At 56.2% G+C, this 18,752-nt stretch overlaps 1 protein-coding gene across 1 annotated transcript; it reads right to left on the minus strand.

The window, feature by feature from the left end:
* Window positions 1-351: 351 nt before the first annotated feature.
* On the minus strand, window positions 352-18,654 carry SDHB (succinate dehydrogenase complex iron sulfur subunit B). Its single transcript, XM_021549398.4, has 8 exons — window positions 18,571-18,654; window positions 15,157-15,284; window positions 13,542-13,627; window positions 8,818-8,954; window positions 8,345-8,461; window positions 5,886-5,987; window positions 3,698-3,820; window positions 352-717 (listed from the first exon to the last, which is right to left on the minus strand). Exons 1-8 carry the CDS (start codon window positions 18,643-18,645, stop codon window positions 640-642), a joined length of 846 nt encoding a protein of 281 aa, XP_021405073.1. The 5' UTR covers window positions 18,646-18,654; the 3' UTR covers window positions 352-639.
* Window positions 18,655-18,752: the final 98 nt, after the last annotated feature.

An 18,752-nucleotide genomic window follows, 5' to 3' on the forward strand; every position in this document is an offset into this window, starting at 1 on the left:
AGATTTGGAGTAGAAATCAGGAATACACACCAGGGTCCCACAGGGTGGGAGAGGACACCTCACTCCTGTTGGATCTGGAGGTAAAAAATTCACTTTTTTTGGAGAAAAGAGGAGCGGGAGAGGACACCTCGCTGCTGGTGGATCTGCACCCAGGAGCTCCAAACGCTGAGTTTTGGGATTTCAGGCTCAGGATCCCTGCCCCCTTCCCTTTTCCCAGCTGATCCCAGGATTTCCAGAGCCTCGCAGCCCCGAGAGCTGCGGGACGGCAGAACGCTCCATGGAGGGATTGAATAAAGAAATGAAAAAGAAATAAAAATAAAATAAATGTATAATAAAGGGTGGAGCCTGAGCTGTTCTTTACAGCCTTTATTGGAGGGAACGCCTGGCTGGAGCTGGGGTCACTCTGGGTCACTCTGAATTACTCCAGGGTTACTCTGGGTCACTCCAGGGTTACTCCAGGGTCACTCTGGGTCATTCTGAGTTACTCAAGGGTCACTCTGGGTCACTCCAGGGTCACTCTGAGTTACTCCAGGGTTACTGTGGGTCACTCTGAGTTACTCCAGGGTCAGTCTGGGTCACTCCAGGTCACTCTGGGTCACTCCAGGGTTACTCCAGGCTTACTCCAGGGTCACTCAGCCCTCAGGCAGTCGCTGCTCTCTGCTTGTAGGTCGCCATCATCTTCTTGATCTCGGCGATGGCTTTGCCGGGGTTCAGCCCCTGCGGGAGAGGCTGCTCAGAGCCCGGGGGGGCCCGAGCTGCTCCCTCCCCTCCCTCCTCCCCTTCCCCTCCCTCTGCATCCCCTCCCTCCCTCCTCCTCATCCCAGCTCTAATAAACTCCCACATCTGCTGCTATTCCACATTTTCCTCCCAAAATCCTGGAATTCAGCTGATATTCTCCTCCCTTTCAAACCAGGGAGGTCACAGCTGTAATAAAATCCCAAATCTGCTGCTATTCCACCTTTTTCCTCCTAAAACCTGGAATTCAGCTGATATTCTCCTTCCTTTCAAACCCAGGGAGGTCACAGGATGGGTCACAGCTGTAATAAAATCCCAAATCTGCTGCTATTCCACCTTTTTCCTCCTAAAACCTGGAATTCAGCTGATACTCTCCTTCCTTTCAAACCCATGGAGGTCACAGCTGTAATAAAATCCCAAATCTGCTGCTATTCCACATTTTCCTCCCAAAATCCAGGAATTCAGCTGATATTCTCCTTCCTTTCAAACCCAGGGAGGTCACAGCTGTAATAAACTCCCAAATCTGCTGCTATGCGGTCAGACTGGGAATTCCAGAGGGTCCGGCCTCACTTTGGGGGCAGACTGGGAATTCCAGAGGGTCCGGCCTCACTTTGGAGCCAGACTGGGAATTCCAGAGGGTCCGGCCTCACTTTGGGGTCAGATTGGGAATTCCAGAGGCTCCGGCCTCACTTTGGGGTCAGATTGGGAATTCCAGAGGGTCCAGCCTCACTCTGGGGTCAGATTGGGAATTCCAGGGGCTCCGGCCTCACTCTGGGGGCAGACTGGGAATTCCAGAGGGTCCAGCCTCACTCTGGGGGCAGACTGGGAATTCCAGAGGCTCCAGCCTCACTTTGGAGCCAGATTGGGAATTCCAGAGGGTCCAGCCTCACTTTGGGGTCAGATTGGGAATTCCAGAGGGTCCGGCCTCACTTTGGAGCCAGATTGGGAATTCCAGAGGCTCCAGCCTCACTTTGGGGTCAGATTAGGAATTCCAGGGGCTCCGGCCTCACTTTGGAGCCAGATTGGGAATTCCAGGGGCTCCGGCCTCACTTTGGAGCCAGATTGGGAATTCCAGAGGCTCCGGCCTCACTTTGGGGTCAGATTGGGAATTCCAGAGGGTCCAGCCTCACTTTGGAGCCAGATTGGGAATTCCAGAGGGTCCGGCCTCACTCTGGGGTCAGATTGGGAATTCCAGGGGCTCTGGCCTCACTCTGGGGGCAGACTGGGAATTCCAGAGGGTCCAGCCTAAATTTCGTGCCAGATTGGGAATTCCAGAGGCTCCAGCCTCACTTTGGGGCCAGATTGGGAATTCCAGAGGCTCCAGCCTAAATTTCGTGCCAGATTGGGAATTCCAGGGGCTCCAGCCTCACTCTGGGGCCAGACTGGGAATTCCAGGGGCTCACTCTGGGGGCAGACTGGGAATTCCAGGGGCTCCAGCCTCACTGTGGGGGCAGACTGGGAATTCCAGGGGGTTCAGGTGCAGCTCTGCCCCCTCCCTGCCTCAGTTTCCCCGGGAAGAGCAGCCCAGCCCGGAGCAGGACGCGGAGCTGGAGCTCCCCTCCTGCCCCTGGAGCCAAACCCTCCCTTTGGGAGCTGGGCTTGGATGGGGATCAAAGGGAGATCCAGGACACAATTCCAGGTTTTTCTGGATCTCCAGGGGCAGCCTGGGAACAGCCTGGCTGCGGGGCTGTGGGATGGTGGGAGCTGTGGGCTGGAGCAGCGAGGCCGCACTGGGAATACTCCGCAGGAAAAGCCCCGAAATTCCCTGGAGCTGCTCCCAAATCCTGGGCTCAGAGGAGGAAAAGCTGATCCCAGCACCGGGGAGCTCCAGGTGTCCCCAGGTTTCAGCAGAATGGGGCAAGTTTGGGGAAACTGAGGCCTAGAAGGATCTTTTCCTATGGACACCAGCAGGAATTCCAGAAAAAACATGGAATAGGGATGGGGAACCTCCCTGTGGCAGCCTGGAAGGAGGAGGGATGGGGACAGGCAGTGACAGCACAGGGGGACACGGCTGGAACTGACACAGGGGAGGTTCGGGTGGGATTTTGGGGTAAATTCTTCCCTGTGAGGGGTGGAATTCCCAGAGAGGCTGTGCCTGCCCTGCATCCCTGGCAGTGCCATGTCCTGGTGCCACGGCAGGGCTGGCACTGCTACCGTGACCTGGTTGCTCCTGCCATGTCCCCCTGTGCCCCATGTTCCATGTCCCCCCATGTCCCATGTGCCCCATGTCCCCTGTGTCCTCCCTTGTCCCCCCATGCCCCCATGTCCCATGTCCCCCCGTGTCCCCCCATGTGCCCCATGTGCTTCTGTGCCCCATGTCCCCCCATGCCCCATGTCCGCCCGTGTGCCCCATGTCCCCATCTGTCCCCCCATGTCCCCCCGTGTCCCATGTCCCCCCGTCCCATGTGCCCCGTGTCCCCTCCCTTGTCCCCCCACGCCCCCGTGTCCCATGTCCCCCCCATGCCCCATGTCCCCCCATGTCCCCTGTGTCCGCCATGTCCCCCTGTGCCCCATGTCCCCCCATGCCCCATGTCCCTCCGTGTGCCCCATGTCCCCACCTGTCCCTCCATGTCCCTGTGTCCCCCCATGCCCCGTGCCCCCCCGTGTCCCATGTCCCCCTGTGCCCCCCTGTCCCCCATGTCCCGTGTCCCCATGTCCCCCCATGTCCCTCCATGTCCCATGTTCCCCCATGTCCCTGTGTCCCCCTTGTTCCATGTCCCCCATGTCCCCCCCATGTCCCCCCATGCCCCATGTCCCCCTGTGTCCCCATGTTCCCCGTGTCCCCGTATGCCCTGTGTCCCCCCATGTCCCCCCGTGTCCCCCATGTCCCCCCATGCCCCATGTCCCCCTGTGTCCCCATGTCCCCCGTGTCCCTGTATGCACTGTGTCCCCCCATGTCCCATGTCCCCGCATGTCCCCCATGTCCCCCCATGTCCCCCCGTGTCCCCTCGTGTCCCGGTACCTTGGGGCAGGTGCGGGTGCAGTTCATGATGGTGTGGCAGCGGTACAGGGAGAAGGGATCCTGCAGCTGCGCCAGCCGCTCCTCCGTGAACTCATCCCGGGAGTCGATCATCCAGCGGTAGGCCTGGGGACAAGGACACTGCTGGGACACTGCTGGGGACAGGGACAGTGCTGGGGACAGGGACACTGCTGGGACACTGCTGGGGACAGGGACACTGCTGGGACAGGGACACTGCTGGGACACTGCTGGGGACAGGGACACTGCTGGAACAGGGACACTGCTGGGACTGGGACAGTGCTGGGACTGGGACAGTGCTGGGGACAAGGACACTGCTGGGACACTGCTGGGGACTGGGACACTGCTGGGGACAGGGACACTGCTGGGACACTGCTGGGGACAGGGACACTGCTGGGACTGGGACACTGCTGGGGACAGGGACACTGCTGGGACTGGGACAGTGCTGGGACACTGCTGGGACTGGGACACTGCTGGGACTGGGACACTGCTGGGGACAAGGACACTGCTGGGACTGGGACACTGCTGGTACAGGGACACTGCTGGGACAGGGACACTGCTGGGACAGGGACAGTGCTGGGGACAGTGACTGGGACAGGGACACTGCTGGGACCAGGATAGTGCTGGGACACTGCTGGGACTGGGACACTGCTGGGACAGGGACACTGCTGGGACAGGGACAGGGACAGTGCTGGTACAGGGACACTGCTGGGGACAGGGACACTGCTGGGACAGGGACAGTGCTGGGACACTGCTGGGGACAGGGACAGTGCTGGGACAGGGACACTGCTGGGGACAGGGACACTGCTGGGGACAGGGACAGTGCTGGGACAGGGACAGTGCTGGGGACAGGGACACTGCTGGGACTGGGACACTGCTGGGACAGGGACAGTGCTGGGACACTGCTGGGGACTGGGACACTGCTGGGACAGGGACAGTGCTGGGACAGGGACACTGCTGGGGACAGGGACACTGCTGGGACAGGGACAGTGCTGGGACTGGGACAGTGCTGGGACTGGGACACTGCTGGGACAGGGACAGTGCTGGGACAGGGACACTGCTGGGACTGGGACACTGCTGGGACTGGGACACTGCTGGGGACTGGGACACTGCTGGGACAGGGACAGTGCTGGGACACTGCTGGGGACTGGGACACTGCTGGGGACAGGGACAGCGCTGGGACAGGGACAGTGCTGGGACTGGGACACTGCTGGGACTGGGACACTGCTGGGGACTGGGACACTCTTCTGGGGACAGGGACAGTGCTGGAACACTGCTGGGACTGGGACACTGCTGGGGACAGGGACACTGCTGGGACTGGGACACTGCTGGGACACTGCTGGGGACTGGGACACTGCTGGGGACAGGGACAGTGCTGGGACAGGGACAGTGCTGGGACACTGCTGGGACTGGGACACTGCTGGGGACAGGGACACTGCTGGGACTGGGACACTGCTGGCACCAGCCAGGGATCCCACAGCAGCACCCGCCCAGGAGCGCCGGGCCAGGCCGGGTGCCCCCGCTGCCTGAGGATTTTATATTTTATTTTATATTTTATATTTTGTGTTTTCAGGTCCTGCTCTGCATTGGTGCCCAACTCTGAACCCCACCCAGCCCCGCAGCTGCTGCTCCCCCGCTCGGGGCACACACAGCAATTTTTCTGATTCTGAAACTCAGAGCCACCCCCAGCCTCAGGCACTGAAAAGTACAAACAAAATCAGCTGTGGGGCAGCAAACTGGGGGTCAATGACTTCATTACCCAAAGCTGGAATTGAAGCATTAACCCCTGATAGCTAAATGGGGTTAAAAATTCATAATTGCCTGAAAAACTCGCCCCCATCGTCCGTTTTGGGTGCAACCTCAGAGGCTCCTGACTGCCCAAGGTGTGTCCATGGAAGGTTTTCAATGGACACCCACTTTGTTCTCTGAACCCTGCCTGGCCCCAGCTCTGGGCATTGACACTGCCCAGGTGACATCGGCCAGGTGACAGCAGCCAGGTGACAGCGGCCAGGTGACAGCGGCCAGGTGACACTGGCTAGGTGCAATCAGCCAGGTGACAGCAGCCAGGTGACACCCACCAGGTGACATCGGCCAGGTGACACCATCTAGGCAACACTGGCCAGGTGACACCAGCCAGGTGACACCACCCAGGTGACAAAGGCTCCGTCCTCACCTGCATGAGCACGGCGGGGCCCAGGTACTTGTCCCCGTTCCACCAGTAGCTGGGACAGCTGGTGCTGCAGCAGGCGCACAGGATGCACTCGTAGAGCCCGTCCTGCGAGGGAGGGGACACGGCTGTCACCGAGGGCTGGTGACACTGTGGATCCAGCCCTGGCCCCACGGAGCAGCTCCCACGGCAGGCTGAGGGGAACGATCCCAACCCTCCTGGACGGGGTTCAGGAGGTGCCCCCGTGGTCCTTGTGGTCCCCTCACGGTCCCTGTGGCCCCCTCCCCTCCCAGGGTATTCCATGGGTCCAGGAGCCACACAATGAACCAGGAGCTGGGACAGCAGGGGAAGGGGAAGCTGCTGGGTTCTCCTCTCCCACCTCAGGCTCTCCTGCACTCCTGCCAAGGTTCTCCTGCTCTCCCACCTTGGTTCTCCTGCTCTCCCACCTCAGGTTTTCCTGCTCTTCCATGTCAGTTCTCCTGCACTCCCAACCTTGGGTTCTCCTGCTCTCCAACCTTGGGTTCTCCTGCTCTTCCACTAAGGTTCTCCTGCACTCCCAACCTTGGGTTCTCCTGTTCTCCCACCTCAGGTTCTCCTCCATCCCCGCCTCAGGTTCTCCTGCACTCCCAACCTTGGGTTCTCCATCCCACCTCGGGTTCCTGCACTCCCACCTTGGTTCTCCTGTACTCCCAACTTGGGGTTCACCTGCTCTCCCACCTCACTTCTCCATCCCACCTCAGTTCTCCTCCATCCCACCTTGGGTTTCTGCACCTCCACCTTGGTTCTCCTGCTCTCCCACCTCGGGTTCTCCTGCTCTTCCACCAAGGTTCTCCATCCCACCTCGGCTCTCCTCCATCCCACCTTGTCTCTCCTCCATCCCACCTCGGCTCTCCTCCATCCCACCTCGGCTCTCCTCCATCCCACCTTGTCTCTCCTCCATCCCACCTCGGCTCTCCTCCATCCCACCTCGTCTCTCCTCCATCCCACCTCCTCCCAGCCCGTCCCAGCCAGGACAGGCAGGGGTTTGTCCCCAGTGGCCCATCCCGGGTGTGCTCAGCAGGAAGGGAGAGCAAAGTCTGCCTGGCAGCCCTGGGGCAGCTCAGGGTGCAGCCTGTCCTTGAGGGCACCCCTGGCACGGGAACGGGGCTGGTCCTGGATCAATTCCCCCTTTTCACGGGCAGCTTTCTCTCCAGACACAGGAGGAGTTCAGTCCTACGTGGAAGTGATCCAGGCAGCTCTGCTCATTCCTGCTGGAATGAGGAGCTGACTCCTCATCCTGCCTGGGAAACTGAGGAGCTCAGGGTCCCACCAGCCTCCTCGTGGCCCAGCAGCTTCTCCCGGACAGAGACAGAGCCCAGCCTGGCTTAATTCATGTTCCTGAAAGTTATTCTGGGATAAAAGTTTGAGTTCAGGGAGATTCCTGGTGCCAGAACTCCCAGCAGCTCCAATCAAGCCTTTGGGAAGAGCTCCCTCTCCTCACTCCAAATCCAATTTTTAACTGCACCACTCCAAACGCTCGAGGATTTAAAGGAATTCTTCAGCCAAACCCAAGCTCCTCCTGCACACAGGCTGATCCCAAAGGGAGAGGAATCCCAGCAAAGGGATCGAGAGCCGTTTTCCAGGTGTGGCTTCTGGGTTTCCTGCTTCCCACCTGGCTGAGGAGACTCCGAGGGCAGGGAAAGTCCCTTCAGAGCTCACGGGGATCAGAGAAGCTGGAAGTGGTGCAGGAGAACAAACTGCAGGCTCTGGACAGAGATTCCTGCAGCCTGTCCAGCCCTGGGGCTGCTCAGGTGTCACACCGGGGGCTATTCTGGGATGTCAGCTTGCAGGGGACACCTGCAGCGTTTCCCTGAATCCCCTTTGCTCAGCCTCCCTTCCTGCTGCTCACATCCACCTCTCCCTCCCCGAAACGGAGATTTTGGTTCCTCCACAGCAGGGCAGCGACAGGCTGAGCCCGGAATCCCGGAATGCTGGATCCATCCTGGCAGCTCAGGGGAAAAACCCCTCCTGATCTGCTGCTAATCCCTGGGGCAGCCACGGAAACCCACCCAAACCTTGGCCACACCACCAGCCTTGTAAGGAGCTGTTCCTCATCCACCCTCAAGAAGCTGCCCTCAGAATCCCCCCTGCTCAAGACAGACACCCCAAATCTTGCCCTCTGCCTTCTCCCAGGAGATTTCCAGGCTGCAAACCCCCAGCCAGCTGCGAGCACAGCCAGACACCCTCTCCCCACTGGAATGCTCCAGCCTGGAACCTGCGGAGTGCTCCCAGCAGCAGGAATTCCACAGGGGAATGGGATGGGGTGGGGGGAATGGGATCAGAGCCCACCCTGGCAAGCCCAGCTGCCTGCCCTGAGCCAGCAGCCCCAGCTGTGGGGCCGTGCCCCACACTGTGGGACTGGGAAGGGCTCAGCTGTGACCCCGGGGCTGCCCTGGGAGGGGTGTGAGCACTGAAATTGCAGTGACCAGTTTCTGGCGGTCCTCTATGGACTGCAGGTACTGCTGCTTGCCCTCCTGGGACTCGTCCTTCTTCTTCAGGTAGGGCTGGATGGATTTGTACTGGGCGTAGAAGTTACTCAGGTCCTGGGGCAGGAAAACACAGGGATCTGGTTATGAGGAGAATCAGGGTACGTCCCCAGCTGGATCCACCCCAAATCCCACCCTGCTGTCCAAGCCCTGGGGCCCCACCCTGAGGGGCAGAGCCTCTTTGCAAAATCCCACCCAAATCCCCTCCTGGCACAGCTTCACCCCAAATTCACACCTGAAAAGCCGAGCAGGAGGTGCCATTCCCTCCCCAGACCTGCCACATTCCGGGCCAGCACAGCTTTAGTCACTGGGACCCACCCAAGGCACTCGTGAGCCCTGACCATGACCATGACCCTGGTGGCAGCTGCCACACCCTGGTCCCAGCCCAGGGTGTCCCCTGGCCCTGCACTCACCGGAACCAGGTCCTTCACCACGTACATGTGGGGCAGGGGGTAGATTTTGGTGACTTTGCTGAGGTCACTGTCGATTTTTTTGATGCAGGCCAGGGTGTTGCCACCAGCGATGTTCATGGCGCAGGAGCCGCAGATCCCTGAGCGGGCAAAAGCAGAGCCAAGCGTGGGATTCTCCCTTCTGGCCCCAAAAATCCCCCTGGGATGTCCTGGGGCTTCCCTCTGGCTGCCCTGGGACCCTGGCAGGGGTCAGGAACCCCCCTGGACAGAGCCCCCAGAGACACTGGCTGTGATCTCTGTCCATGGAAAAGAGTTTTCAATCTCACTGGATGAATTACCAGCTCTGAGTGTTTGATATCAGTAATAATTAAGTGTGGCACGGGTGCAAAAGTAAAATTTTAGGATTCTAGATGAGGGGTCCAAAGGGGACAAGATGGAGGAAATTGGGTGTGCCTTGTCCTTTTTCTCCTTCTTCATGCCCTCCATGTCTCACTGTGGTGTTGGCATTTTTCTGTTGGTTCAGGCTGGGGACACACTGTCCAACGTAGGTGACAGATATTGGCACGTTCTTGTAAATGCAGCCCAGGGAGTTTCTGGTATTGAATGTTTGTCACATCCCACTGAGGGCAGAGCCCCACACGCTGCCCTGCAGGACAGAGCTGGGCAGGGCAGCAGAACACGTAAGAGATAAACAGAATAAACAACCTGGAAACCAGCACAGACCAATTATGGCTTCTGCTTTGGCAGTGGGGCTGACAGACAGAGACTTTCTACAATCTCAGAATCATCAACACCTCAGATTCTGACACTGGGGAAACTCTACTCGGCTCTTCCCAATCTACCAGGATCCCAAAAAACCTAGTCCCAACCTGATGAGGTCTTGGAAAACCCCTTCCCAACCCACCAGGATCCTCACCCATCCCAGAAAACCTCCTGGAAAGGCTCTTCCCAACCTTCTGGGATCCTCAGAAAAAAATCCCAAAAAATCTCTTCTCACCACACCAGGGTGCTCACCCATCCCAGAAAACCTCGCCACAGGTTCTGGAAAAGCCTTTTCCTGCTCCTCCAGAGGCCTCACCCATCCCAAAAATCCCCTCTTGTTCTATCAGTGTCCTCACCTGCCCTGGAAAACCTCTTCCCAACCTGCCAGGGTCCCAAAAAACCTTTTCTCAATCCACCAGACTCCCCAAAAAAACCCTCCTGCTCCACCACGGTCTTCATCCATCCCACAGATGCCCCAGATGAGAAGAAGGCCAGAATTCGCCACTGGGGCTGGACATTTTTTAACTTCAGCAAGGATCAAACACAGGAGCTGCTGCTTCCATTAGCACCAAAACCCAATTTTCCATGGGGCAGCTCCTTCCCCAGCAGCAAATGAGGGGTTTGGGTGTGATCCGGGGAGGGGAGAACATCCAGCCTTGCTCTTGGCCTTGGGGCATGAGGCAGGAGCCGAGAGGGGCGTAAAATAAATAAAAAATAAAAAACACAACCAAAAAATGGCATTAAAACGTGGGAAACCTCTGCAGCCTCCTCAACCAGAGAATCCCGGGGCTGGCAGGGATGGAAGGGACCTCTGGGAATCACCCAGTCCAACCCTGGAGAAGGTGGCACTGGAGGTTTGGGAATCTCCAGAGAGGGAGATCTGGCACCTCCCTGGGCACTGCCCAACCTTTTCTGCCCCTAAGAGCCCCAGGCCAGCCTGGTTTTGTCCTTCCTTTCTGCGCTGGGAGGTCACAGCACGGCTCCAAGCTGTAGTAAACCCACAAATATGCTGCTACTCATGGGATTAGCTGTCAGAGGAGGTGCTAATCTCCCCCTTTTTCCCTAAAACCTGGAATCCAGGCTGACACCGCTCTTCCTCTCACACCCCTGGAGGTGACAGGACGGATCCAAGTGACAGCAACCTCACACATCCTCATAAACCTCACTCTACCCTTTTTCTCTCTCTAAAAGCTGGAGTTCTGCTCCAGGGAAAGAATTTTTTTTTCCCAAAGGTTCAGCTGGAATTTTTGTGTTTTAATGGAATTTTTGTTTTAGTTTGTAGCTGCTGCTCCTTGCCCTGTCTCTGAGCACCACTGGGAAGGGTCTGGCACCATCCCCTGACACTCCCTGGAAATATTTGTAAGGACTGACAGGATCCCCTCTCAGCCTCTGGAACAAACAGGCCCAGCTCCCACAGCCTCTCCTCACAAAAGGGGAATAGAACAGCCCAAACCGTCCCAAAATTCAGAAATTTAACCCCATTCCCCAAAGCAGGAGCCCCCTCCCCTTGTGCCCGTTCCCGGGGCACAAACTGCCCTCCCAAAGGTGACAGGAGGCAGCACAAAAACAGACAGGAGGGGCACAAAAATAGCCCAACAAAGGGATGAAATGACACCTCTGAGGGTGTCCCAGCCCCTGCACTGCCACGAGGTTTTCCTCCCACTGCGGAAAGGCTCCCAAGCATTTTCCAGGCAGCTGGGGAGGGCGGTGGGGCTGAGCAGGCGCCTGCAGCGGGAATGTGGCACGGGGGGGAACCAGCCCGGCCTGAAAACCCGGGAGAATATTCAGGGCAAAGTTCTGCTGGTCTGGGAGCCCCACTCCGTGTGGAATTCCAGGGGGAAAAGGTGTCTCGGGAGTGCTGCTTTCCATTCACAGCCCAGACAAAACATCCACAGGCACTGCCTGCCCTCAGACTGCCCCTGCCTGCAGACCCACCTCGTTCATCCTGAGTCATTCCAGCCAGGAATGCAATCCCACAGCCCAGCAGGACCCTAATCCTGAGTCATTCCAGCCAGGAATGCACTCCCACAGCCCAGCAGGACCCTAATCCTGAGTCATTCCAGCCAGGAATGCACTCCCACAGCCCAGCAGGACCCTAATCCTGAGTCATTCCAGCCAGGAATGCAATCCCACAGCCCAGCAGGACCCTAATCCTGGGTCATTCCAGCCAGGAATGCACTCCCACAGCCCAGCAGGACCCTAATCCTGAGTCATTCCAGCCAGGAATGCACTCCCACAGCCCAGCAGGACCCTAATCCTGAGTCATTCCAGCCAGGAATGCAATCCCACAGCCCAGCAGGACCCTAATCCTGGGTCATTCCAGCCAGGAATGCAATCCCACAGCTCAGCACAACCCTGAATCCAGAGTCATTCCAGCCAGGAATGCACTCCCACAGCTCAGCAGGACCCTAATCCTGGGTCATTCCAGCCAGGAATGCACTCCCACATCCCAGCGTGACCCGTGACTCAGGAGTTTTTCCCAGGGGAAGTCTGACAGCAGCCCCAGACCAGGTTTGGGAGCAGCCACAACCCCAAATCACCCGTGCCCTTTTCCTCAATCCACCCCTGCCCTCGGCCAAAGGGCCAAGGAGAAGATTCCTGGAGCTGTTCCTCGAAATCCTGAGTGCTCTCTCTCCCAGTTCTCCCAGTTTGATGCCCACAGCAGCACTGGCACAGTCCCCACTCCAGCCCTGCCCTCTCAGCCTGGCCGCTGGAATCTCTCCCTGATCTCCCCACGCACAGGGAGGCAGCACAGGAACCAGACTGGGAGAGAAACTGGAACAACTGGGAGCTGTGGAAGGAATTACTGGAGCTGGCAGCTCAGAGCTGTGTCATTACACCCTGGGAGCACCAACTCCAGCTTTACTCCCTGGTTCATTTGGGTGCTTTATCCCCACGGGTGGAGGAGAGAGGTTCTGAGTTTTACTCCTTGGTTCACTTGGGTGTTTTATCCCGACAGTGGAAGGGGAAGAGTCTGAGGAGTTTTACTCCTTGGTTCATTTGGGTGTTTTATCCCCAAAAGTGAGAGGAGAGGGGCTCTGAGTTTTACTCCCTGGTGTTTTATCCCCAGAGTGGAAGAGGAGGGGATCTGAAGAGTGTGACCCCTTGGTGTTTTATCCCCACAGTGAAAGGGGAAGAGTCTGAGTTTTAATCCCTGATTCATTTGGATGTTTCATCCCCAGAAGTGAGAGGAGAGGGGCTCTGAGGAGTTTTACACCTTGGATCACTTGGGTATTTCATCCCCACAGTGGAAGAGGAGGGGTTCTGAGCAGTTTTACTCCCTGGTTCATTTGGGTGTTTTATCCCCCTGGGTGGGAGATGAAGGGTTCTGAGGAGTGTGACCCCTTGGTGTTTTATCCCCACAGTGGAAGGGGAAGAGTTCTGAGGAGTTTTACTCCCTGGTTCATTTGGGTGTTTTATCCCCATGAGTGGAGGAGAGAGGTTACGAGTTTTATTCCTTGGTTCACTTGGGTGTTTTATCCCCACAGTGGAAGGGAAAGAGTCTGAGGAGTTTTACTCCTTGATTTGTTTGGATGTCTCTAAAACACCCCTTGGTGTTTTATCCCCACAATGGAAGGGGAGGGGTTGTGAGTTTTACTGCCTGGTTCATTTGGGTGTTTTATCCCCAAAAGTGAGAGGAGAGGGGCTCTGAGGAGTTTTACACCTTGGTTCACTTGGGTATTTTATCCCCATGGGTGGGAGATGAAGGGCTCTGAGGAGTTTGACCCCTTGGTGTTTTATCCCCACAGTGGAAGGGAAGAGTCTGAGGAGTTTTACACCTTGGTTCACTCGGGTATTTTATCCCCACAGCGGAAGGGGAAGGGTTCTGAGCAGTTTTACACCTTGGTTCACTCGTGTGTTTTATCCCCACGGGTGGGAGAGGAGCTGCTCTGAGCTCTCTGGGTCCCACAGCCAGCACACACAGCATCCCAAGGACATTCCAGGTGGGAATGTGCTGTCCTTACCCTCCCTGCAGGACCTGCGGAAGGTCAGCGTGGAGTCCATCTCGTTCTTGATCTTGATCAGGGCATCGAGCACCATGGGCCCACACCTGTGGCAGGAACCCCAAAATCACCGACCCTGCAGAGCCCCCAGGGCAGGGTTTGCCCCCTGCACCCACGCTCAGCAGCACCTAGAAGGGTTTTCACCAATTCCCACTAATTCTGTGTGCACCCCAGGGCCCATGCAGGGATCTCTGGGCAGCAGGGCAGCCCAGGGTCACACTCCTGTGCTGGCTCCTGTCCCTCCCTGGGCCAGGTTGAGACAGCCCAGCCTGGCCCCGTGAGTCACGAGCGACACGGGACAAACACTCGGGGACAATTTATGTAATTTTACACCCAGGACAACACCCAGGGATTGGTCACTGGGGCAAAGCCACCCCAAAAACGGAGCTGTGCCTCCTCTGGGGCTTGAGTAGGGGCTGGGTGGGAGTGGGAGCTCCTGGAAGGGTTTGGGGTGGATCCCATGGGAAGGGTTTGGGGTGGATCCCATGGGAAGGGTTTGGGGTGGATTCCTCTTGGAGGAACTGCTGGAAGGGTTTGGGGGGGATTTCCTTCAAGCAGCTCCTGGAAGGGTCTGGGGTGGATCCCTCTGGAGGAATTTTTGGGAAGGGTTTGGGGTGGATCCCTATGTAGGAGCTCCTGGGAAGGGTCTGGGGTGGAGATTCTTTTGGAGTAGCTCCTGGAAGGGTTTGGGGTGGATTCCTCTGGAGGAACTCCTGGAAGGGTTTGGGGTGGATTCCTCTGGAGGAACTCCTGGAAGGGTTTGGGGTGGATCCCTCTGGAGCAGGTCAGGGAAATCCAGGCCCAGCATCCTCAGGGAAGTTTCTGAGCCCCCTCCCAGGATCCCAGGGAATCAGGAGCTGCTCTGGGAGAGCACAGCCAGGCATGGATAAACCATGGGAAGGGTGGATAGAGCTCCCACCAACTCTCCCTGCACATGGAATTCCTTTCCGGAATACACAATCATAGACCAGGCTGGGCTGGAGGGACCTTCTCATTCCATTCCCAGGGGCAGGGACACCTTCCTCTATCCCAGCTGGCTCCAAGCCCCATCCAGCCTGGCCTGGGACACTGCCAGGGATCGTGGAAGCCACAGCTTCTCTGGGAATTCTGTGCCAGCCTCATGGGGAAGAAATCCTTCCCAGTATCCCATCTGAACCTCAGCCAGGGAAGAATTCCTTCCCAATATCCCACCCAAACCTCTCCTCTTTCAGGTCAAACCCTGTCCCCATCACTGTTCCTGACACCTGCCAGGCTCCCACCTGGCCTTGGGAAAAGCTGCTCTCCCTCTCTTCTTGGGCAACCCCCCCAAAATTCCCAAATAAATCCAGTTCATTAAAGCCACCAGCACCTCTTTAACCCACCCCAGGGATGGTCCAGAAATGTGGAAAATCTGCTTTTTCCTGGGATAACACCCATGGTGCCTGTAAAATCTGCTTTTTCCTGTAGAAAATCTGCTTTTTTCCTGGGATGACACCCACGGTGGCTGTGCCCACAGCGAGCTGCTCTGTGCCAGAGGTGAGCAGCCCCTTCCCTGGAGCTGGGATTGCTCCCAGCCCCATTCCCAAGGGACACCCACTTGTTCAGGTCCACCTCGTAGGTCTGCATGCGGGGTTTGTCCCCGGCCTTGTCGGGGTCCCATCTGTAGATGGCGAATTTCTTCAGCCGGGGCGCCGCCGCCGCTGCCGTCTGGGCCTGCCGGAGCACCTGGATCCAGGGGAAAACAGCCTCAGATCCTGGGAAAAACAGCCTCAGATCCTGGGAAAAACAGCCTCAGATCCCAGGAAATACAGCCTCAGATCCAGGGGAAAACTGCCTCAGATCCAGGGAAAAACAGTCTCAGATCCCATCCTGGATCCAGGGAAAAACAGCCTCAAATCCAGGGAAAAACAGCCTCAGATCCCAGGAAATACAGCCTCAGATCCAGGGGAAAACTGCCTCAGATCCAGGGAAAAACAGTCTCAGATCCCATCCTGGATCCAGGGAAAAACAGCCTCAAATCCAGGGAAAAACAGCCTCAGATCCAGGGGAAAACTGCCTCAGATCCAGGGAAAAACAGTCTCAGATCCCATCCTGGATCCAGGGAAAAACAGCCTCAAATCCAGGGAAAAACAGCCTCAGATCCCAGGAAATACAGCCTCAGATCCAGGGGAAAACTGCCTCAGATCCAGGGAAAAACAGTCTCAGATCCCATCCTGGATCCAGGGAAAAACAGCCTCAGATCCTAGGAGATACAGCCTCAGATCCAGGGAAAAACAGCCTCAGATCCCAGGAAATACAGCCTCAGATCCCATCCTGGGTCCAGGGAAAAACAGCCTCAGATCCTGGGAAAAACAGTCTCAGATCCAGGGAAAAACAGCCTCAGATCCCAGGAAATACAGCCTCAGATCCCACCCTGGGTCCAGGGAAAAACAGCTTCAGATCCTGGGAAAAACAGTCTCAGATCCAGGGAAAAACAGTCTCAGATCCCATCCTGGATCCAGAAAAAACAGCCTCAAATCCAGGGAAAAATAGCCTCAGATCCCATCCTGGATCCTGGGAAAAACAGCTGCAGATCCAGGGAAAAGAGCCTCAGATCCCACCCTGGATCCTGGGAAAAAGAGCCTCGGATCCCATCCTGGATCCAGGGAAAAAGAGCCTCGGATCCCATCCTGGATCCCAGGAAAAACGACCTCAGAGCCCATCCTGGATCCAGGGAAAAACAGCCTCAGATCCCATCCTGGATCCAGGGAAAAACAGCCTCAGATCCCATCCTGGATCCCAGGAAAAAGAGCCTCGGATCCCATCCTGGATCCCAGGAAAAACGACCTCAGAGCCCATCCTGGATCCAGGGAAAAACAGCCTCAGATCCCATCCTGGATCCAGGGAAAAACAGCCTCAGATCCCATCCTGGATCCCGGGAAAAAGAGCCTCGGATCCCATCCTGGATCCCGGGAAAAAGAGCCTCGGATCCCATCCTGGATCCAGGGAAAAACAGCCTCAGATCCCATCCTGGGTCCCAGGAAATAGAGCCTCGGATCCCATCCTGGATCCCAGGAAAAACGGCCTCAGATCCCATCCTGGATCCAGGGGAAAACAGCCTCAGATCCTGGGAAAAACAGCCTCAGATCCCATCCTGGGTCCCAGGACAAACAGCCTTGGATCCCACTAGGAGGGATCCAGGAGGAGATAAATATTAAATATATAAACACACACATGTATATAAAGACACAAAAAGATAACAACTGCATATATGTTTACACACACCTCTATATATAAACATTATATATGTGTTTGGAACTACGTGTGGATATGGATGTGCACACTATGCTGCACATACTCACATTATTATTATTATTATATTGTATTTATATATTATATATTGCACTATATATTACCAAACACATTTTACATTGTGTATTTACTTATAAATTATATGTATGTGTTTATAATTACATGTATGGATTAGAGTATTCTACTGACTGTCATTATAATGATGTAATTACGTGTTTAATTTATTTATAGGTTGTGTTTAAGTTTATAGTTTATATCTTTATAGAGTCTATATATATTTTATGCATTTATAAAGTGTATATTACATATTGTATAGAATAATTATTTGTATTTATATATACACATATATAGGTATATGTAAGTACACAATGCCATTTATATGGGATTAATTAATATATTCTATGTATATTTATAAATTACATGTATTTAAAATGTGATTGTAAATTGTAGGTATTTGTATATTGTGTTGTATGAGGAATTACAATAAAATAATTATATTTTACATATATATCTTTATGTACATGTTTTTTATACATTACTTACTCCAATTCCAGACCCTCACTCCAATTCCAGACCCACACTCCAATTCCAGACCCACACTCCAATACCAGACCCCAAATTAATTTGCAGACCCGCACTCCATTCCAAACCCTCACTCCAATTCCAGACCCTCACTCCAATCCCAGACCCCAAACTCAATTCCAGACCCCACACTCCATTTCCAGACCCCACACTCAATTCCAAACCCTCTCAATTCCAGACCCCTCACTCAATTCCAAACCCTCACTCCATTTCCAGACCCCAAACTCAATTCCAGACCCCAAACTCAATTCCAGACCCCCCACTCAATTCCAGACCCCACACTCCATTTCCAGACCCCACACTCAATTCCAAACCCTCTCAATTCCAGACCCCCCACTCAATTCCAGACCCCACACTCCAATTCCAGACCCCACACTCAATTCCAGACCCCACACTCCAATTCCAGATCCCCACTCAATTCCAGACCCCACACTCAATTCCAAAGCCCTCACTCAATTCCAAAGCCCTCACTCAATTCCAAACCCTCTCAATTCCAGACCCCACACTCCAATTCCAGACCCCACACTCCAATTCCAGACCCCACACTCCAATTCCAAACCCCTCACTCAATTCCTAACCCTCTCAATTCCAGACCCCACACTCAATTCCAGACCGCTCACTCAATTCCAGACCCCACACTCCATTTCCAGACCCCACACTCCATTTCCAGACCCCACACTCAATTCCAAACCCTCTCAATTCGAGGCCCCTCACTCAATTCCAGACCCTCACTCAATTCCAGACGCTCACTCAATTCCAAACCCCACACTCCATTTCCAGACCCCTCACTCCAATTCCAGACCCCACACTCCAATTCCAGACCCCACACTCCATTTCCAGACCCCAAACTCAATTCCAGACCCCCCACTCAATTCCAGACCCCTCACTCAATTCCAAACCCTCTCAACTGCAGACCCCACACTCCATTTCCAGACCCTCACTCAATTCCAAACCCCTCACTCAATTCCAGACCCCTCACTCCACTCCAACCTCCTCCCTCCACTCCCACCTCCTCCCCACCGCTCCCTCTCCCCCTCACCTCACCGCCCGTCCCTTCCCCGCCCACCCCGGACCCCTGCAGCCCGCGGCCGCCTCTGCCGCCCTTCCCCTCCCTCCCCGGCCAGCCCTGGCCCCTCACCGCCCGCGGCCCGGCCCGCAGCAGCCGCGCGGGCACTCGGCTCCTCAAGGAGACTCCGACCGCGGCCGCCGCCATCTTGGCGCTGCGCAGTTCCGCCGCCGGGCCCGCCCCGCCGCCGCCGCCATGTCGCGGCGCTGGCGGGAAGGCGCGCCCGCCATTTCGGGTGTGGCGGCGCCCTCAGC

Source organism: Lonchura striata, chromosome 21, assembly GCF_050655825.1.
Source record: "Lonchura striata isolate lonStrDom1 chromosome 21, ASM5065582v1, whole genome shotgun sequence".
NCBI lineage: Eukaryota > Metazoa > Chordata > Aves > Passeriformes > Estrildidae > Lonchura > Lonchura striata.

Excerpts from the sequence above, each read along its gene's own strand:
- SDHB (XM_021549398.4), bottom strand. The coding sequence starts at position 18,645 with ATGGCGGCGGCCGCGGTCGGAGTCTCCTTGAGGAGCCGAGTGCCCGCG. Across the intron at positions 8,462-8,817 it reads TGGTGAAGGACCTGGTTCCG|GACCTGAGTAACTTCTACGC; the intron begins GTGAGTGCAGGG and ends TTCCTGCCCCAG. Across the intron at positions 718-3,697 it reads GCACCCGCACCTGCCCCAAG|GGGCTGAACCCCGGCAAAGC; the intron begins GTACCGGGACAC and ends CCTCTCCCGCAG.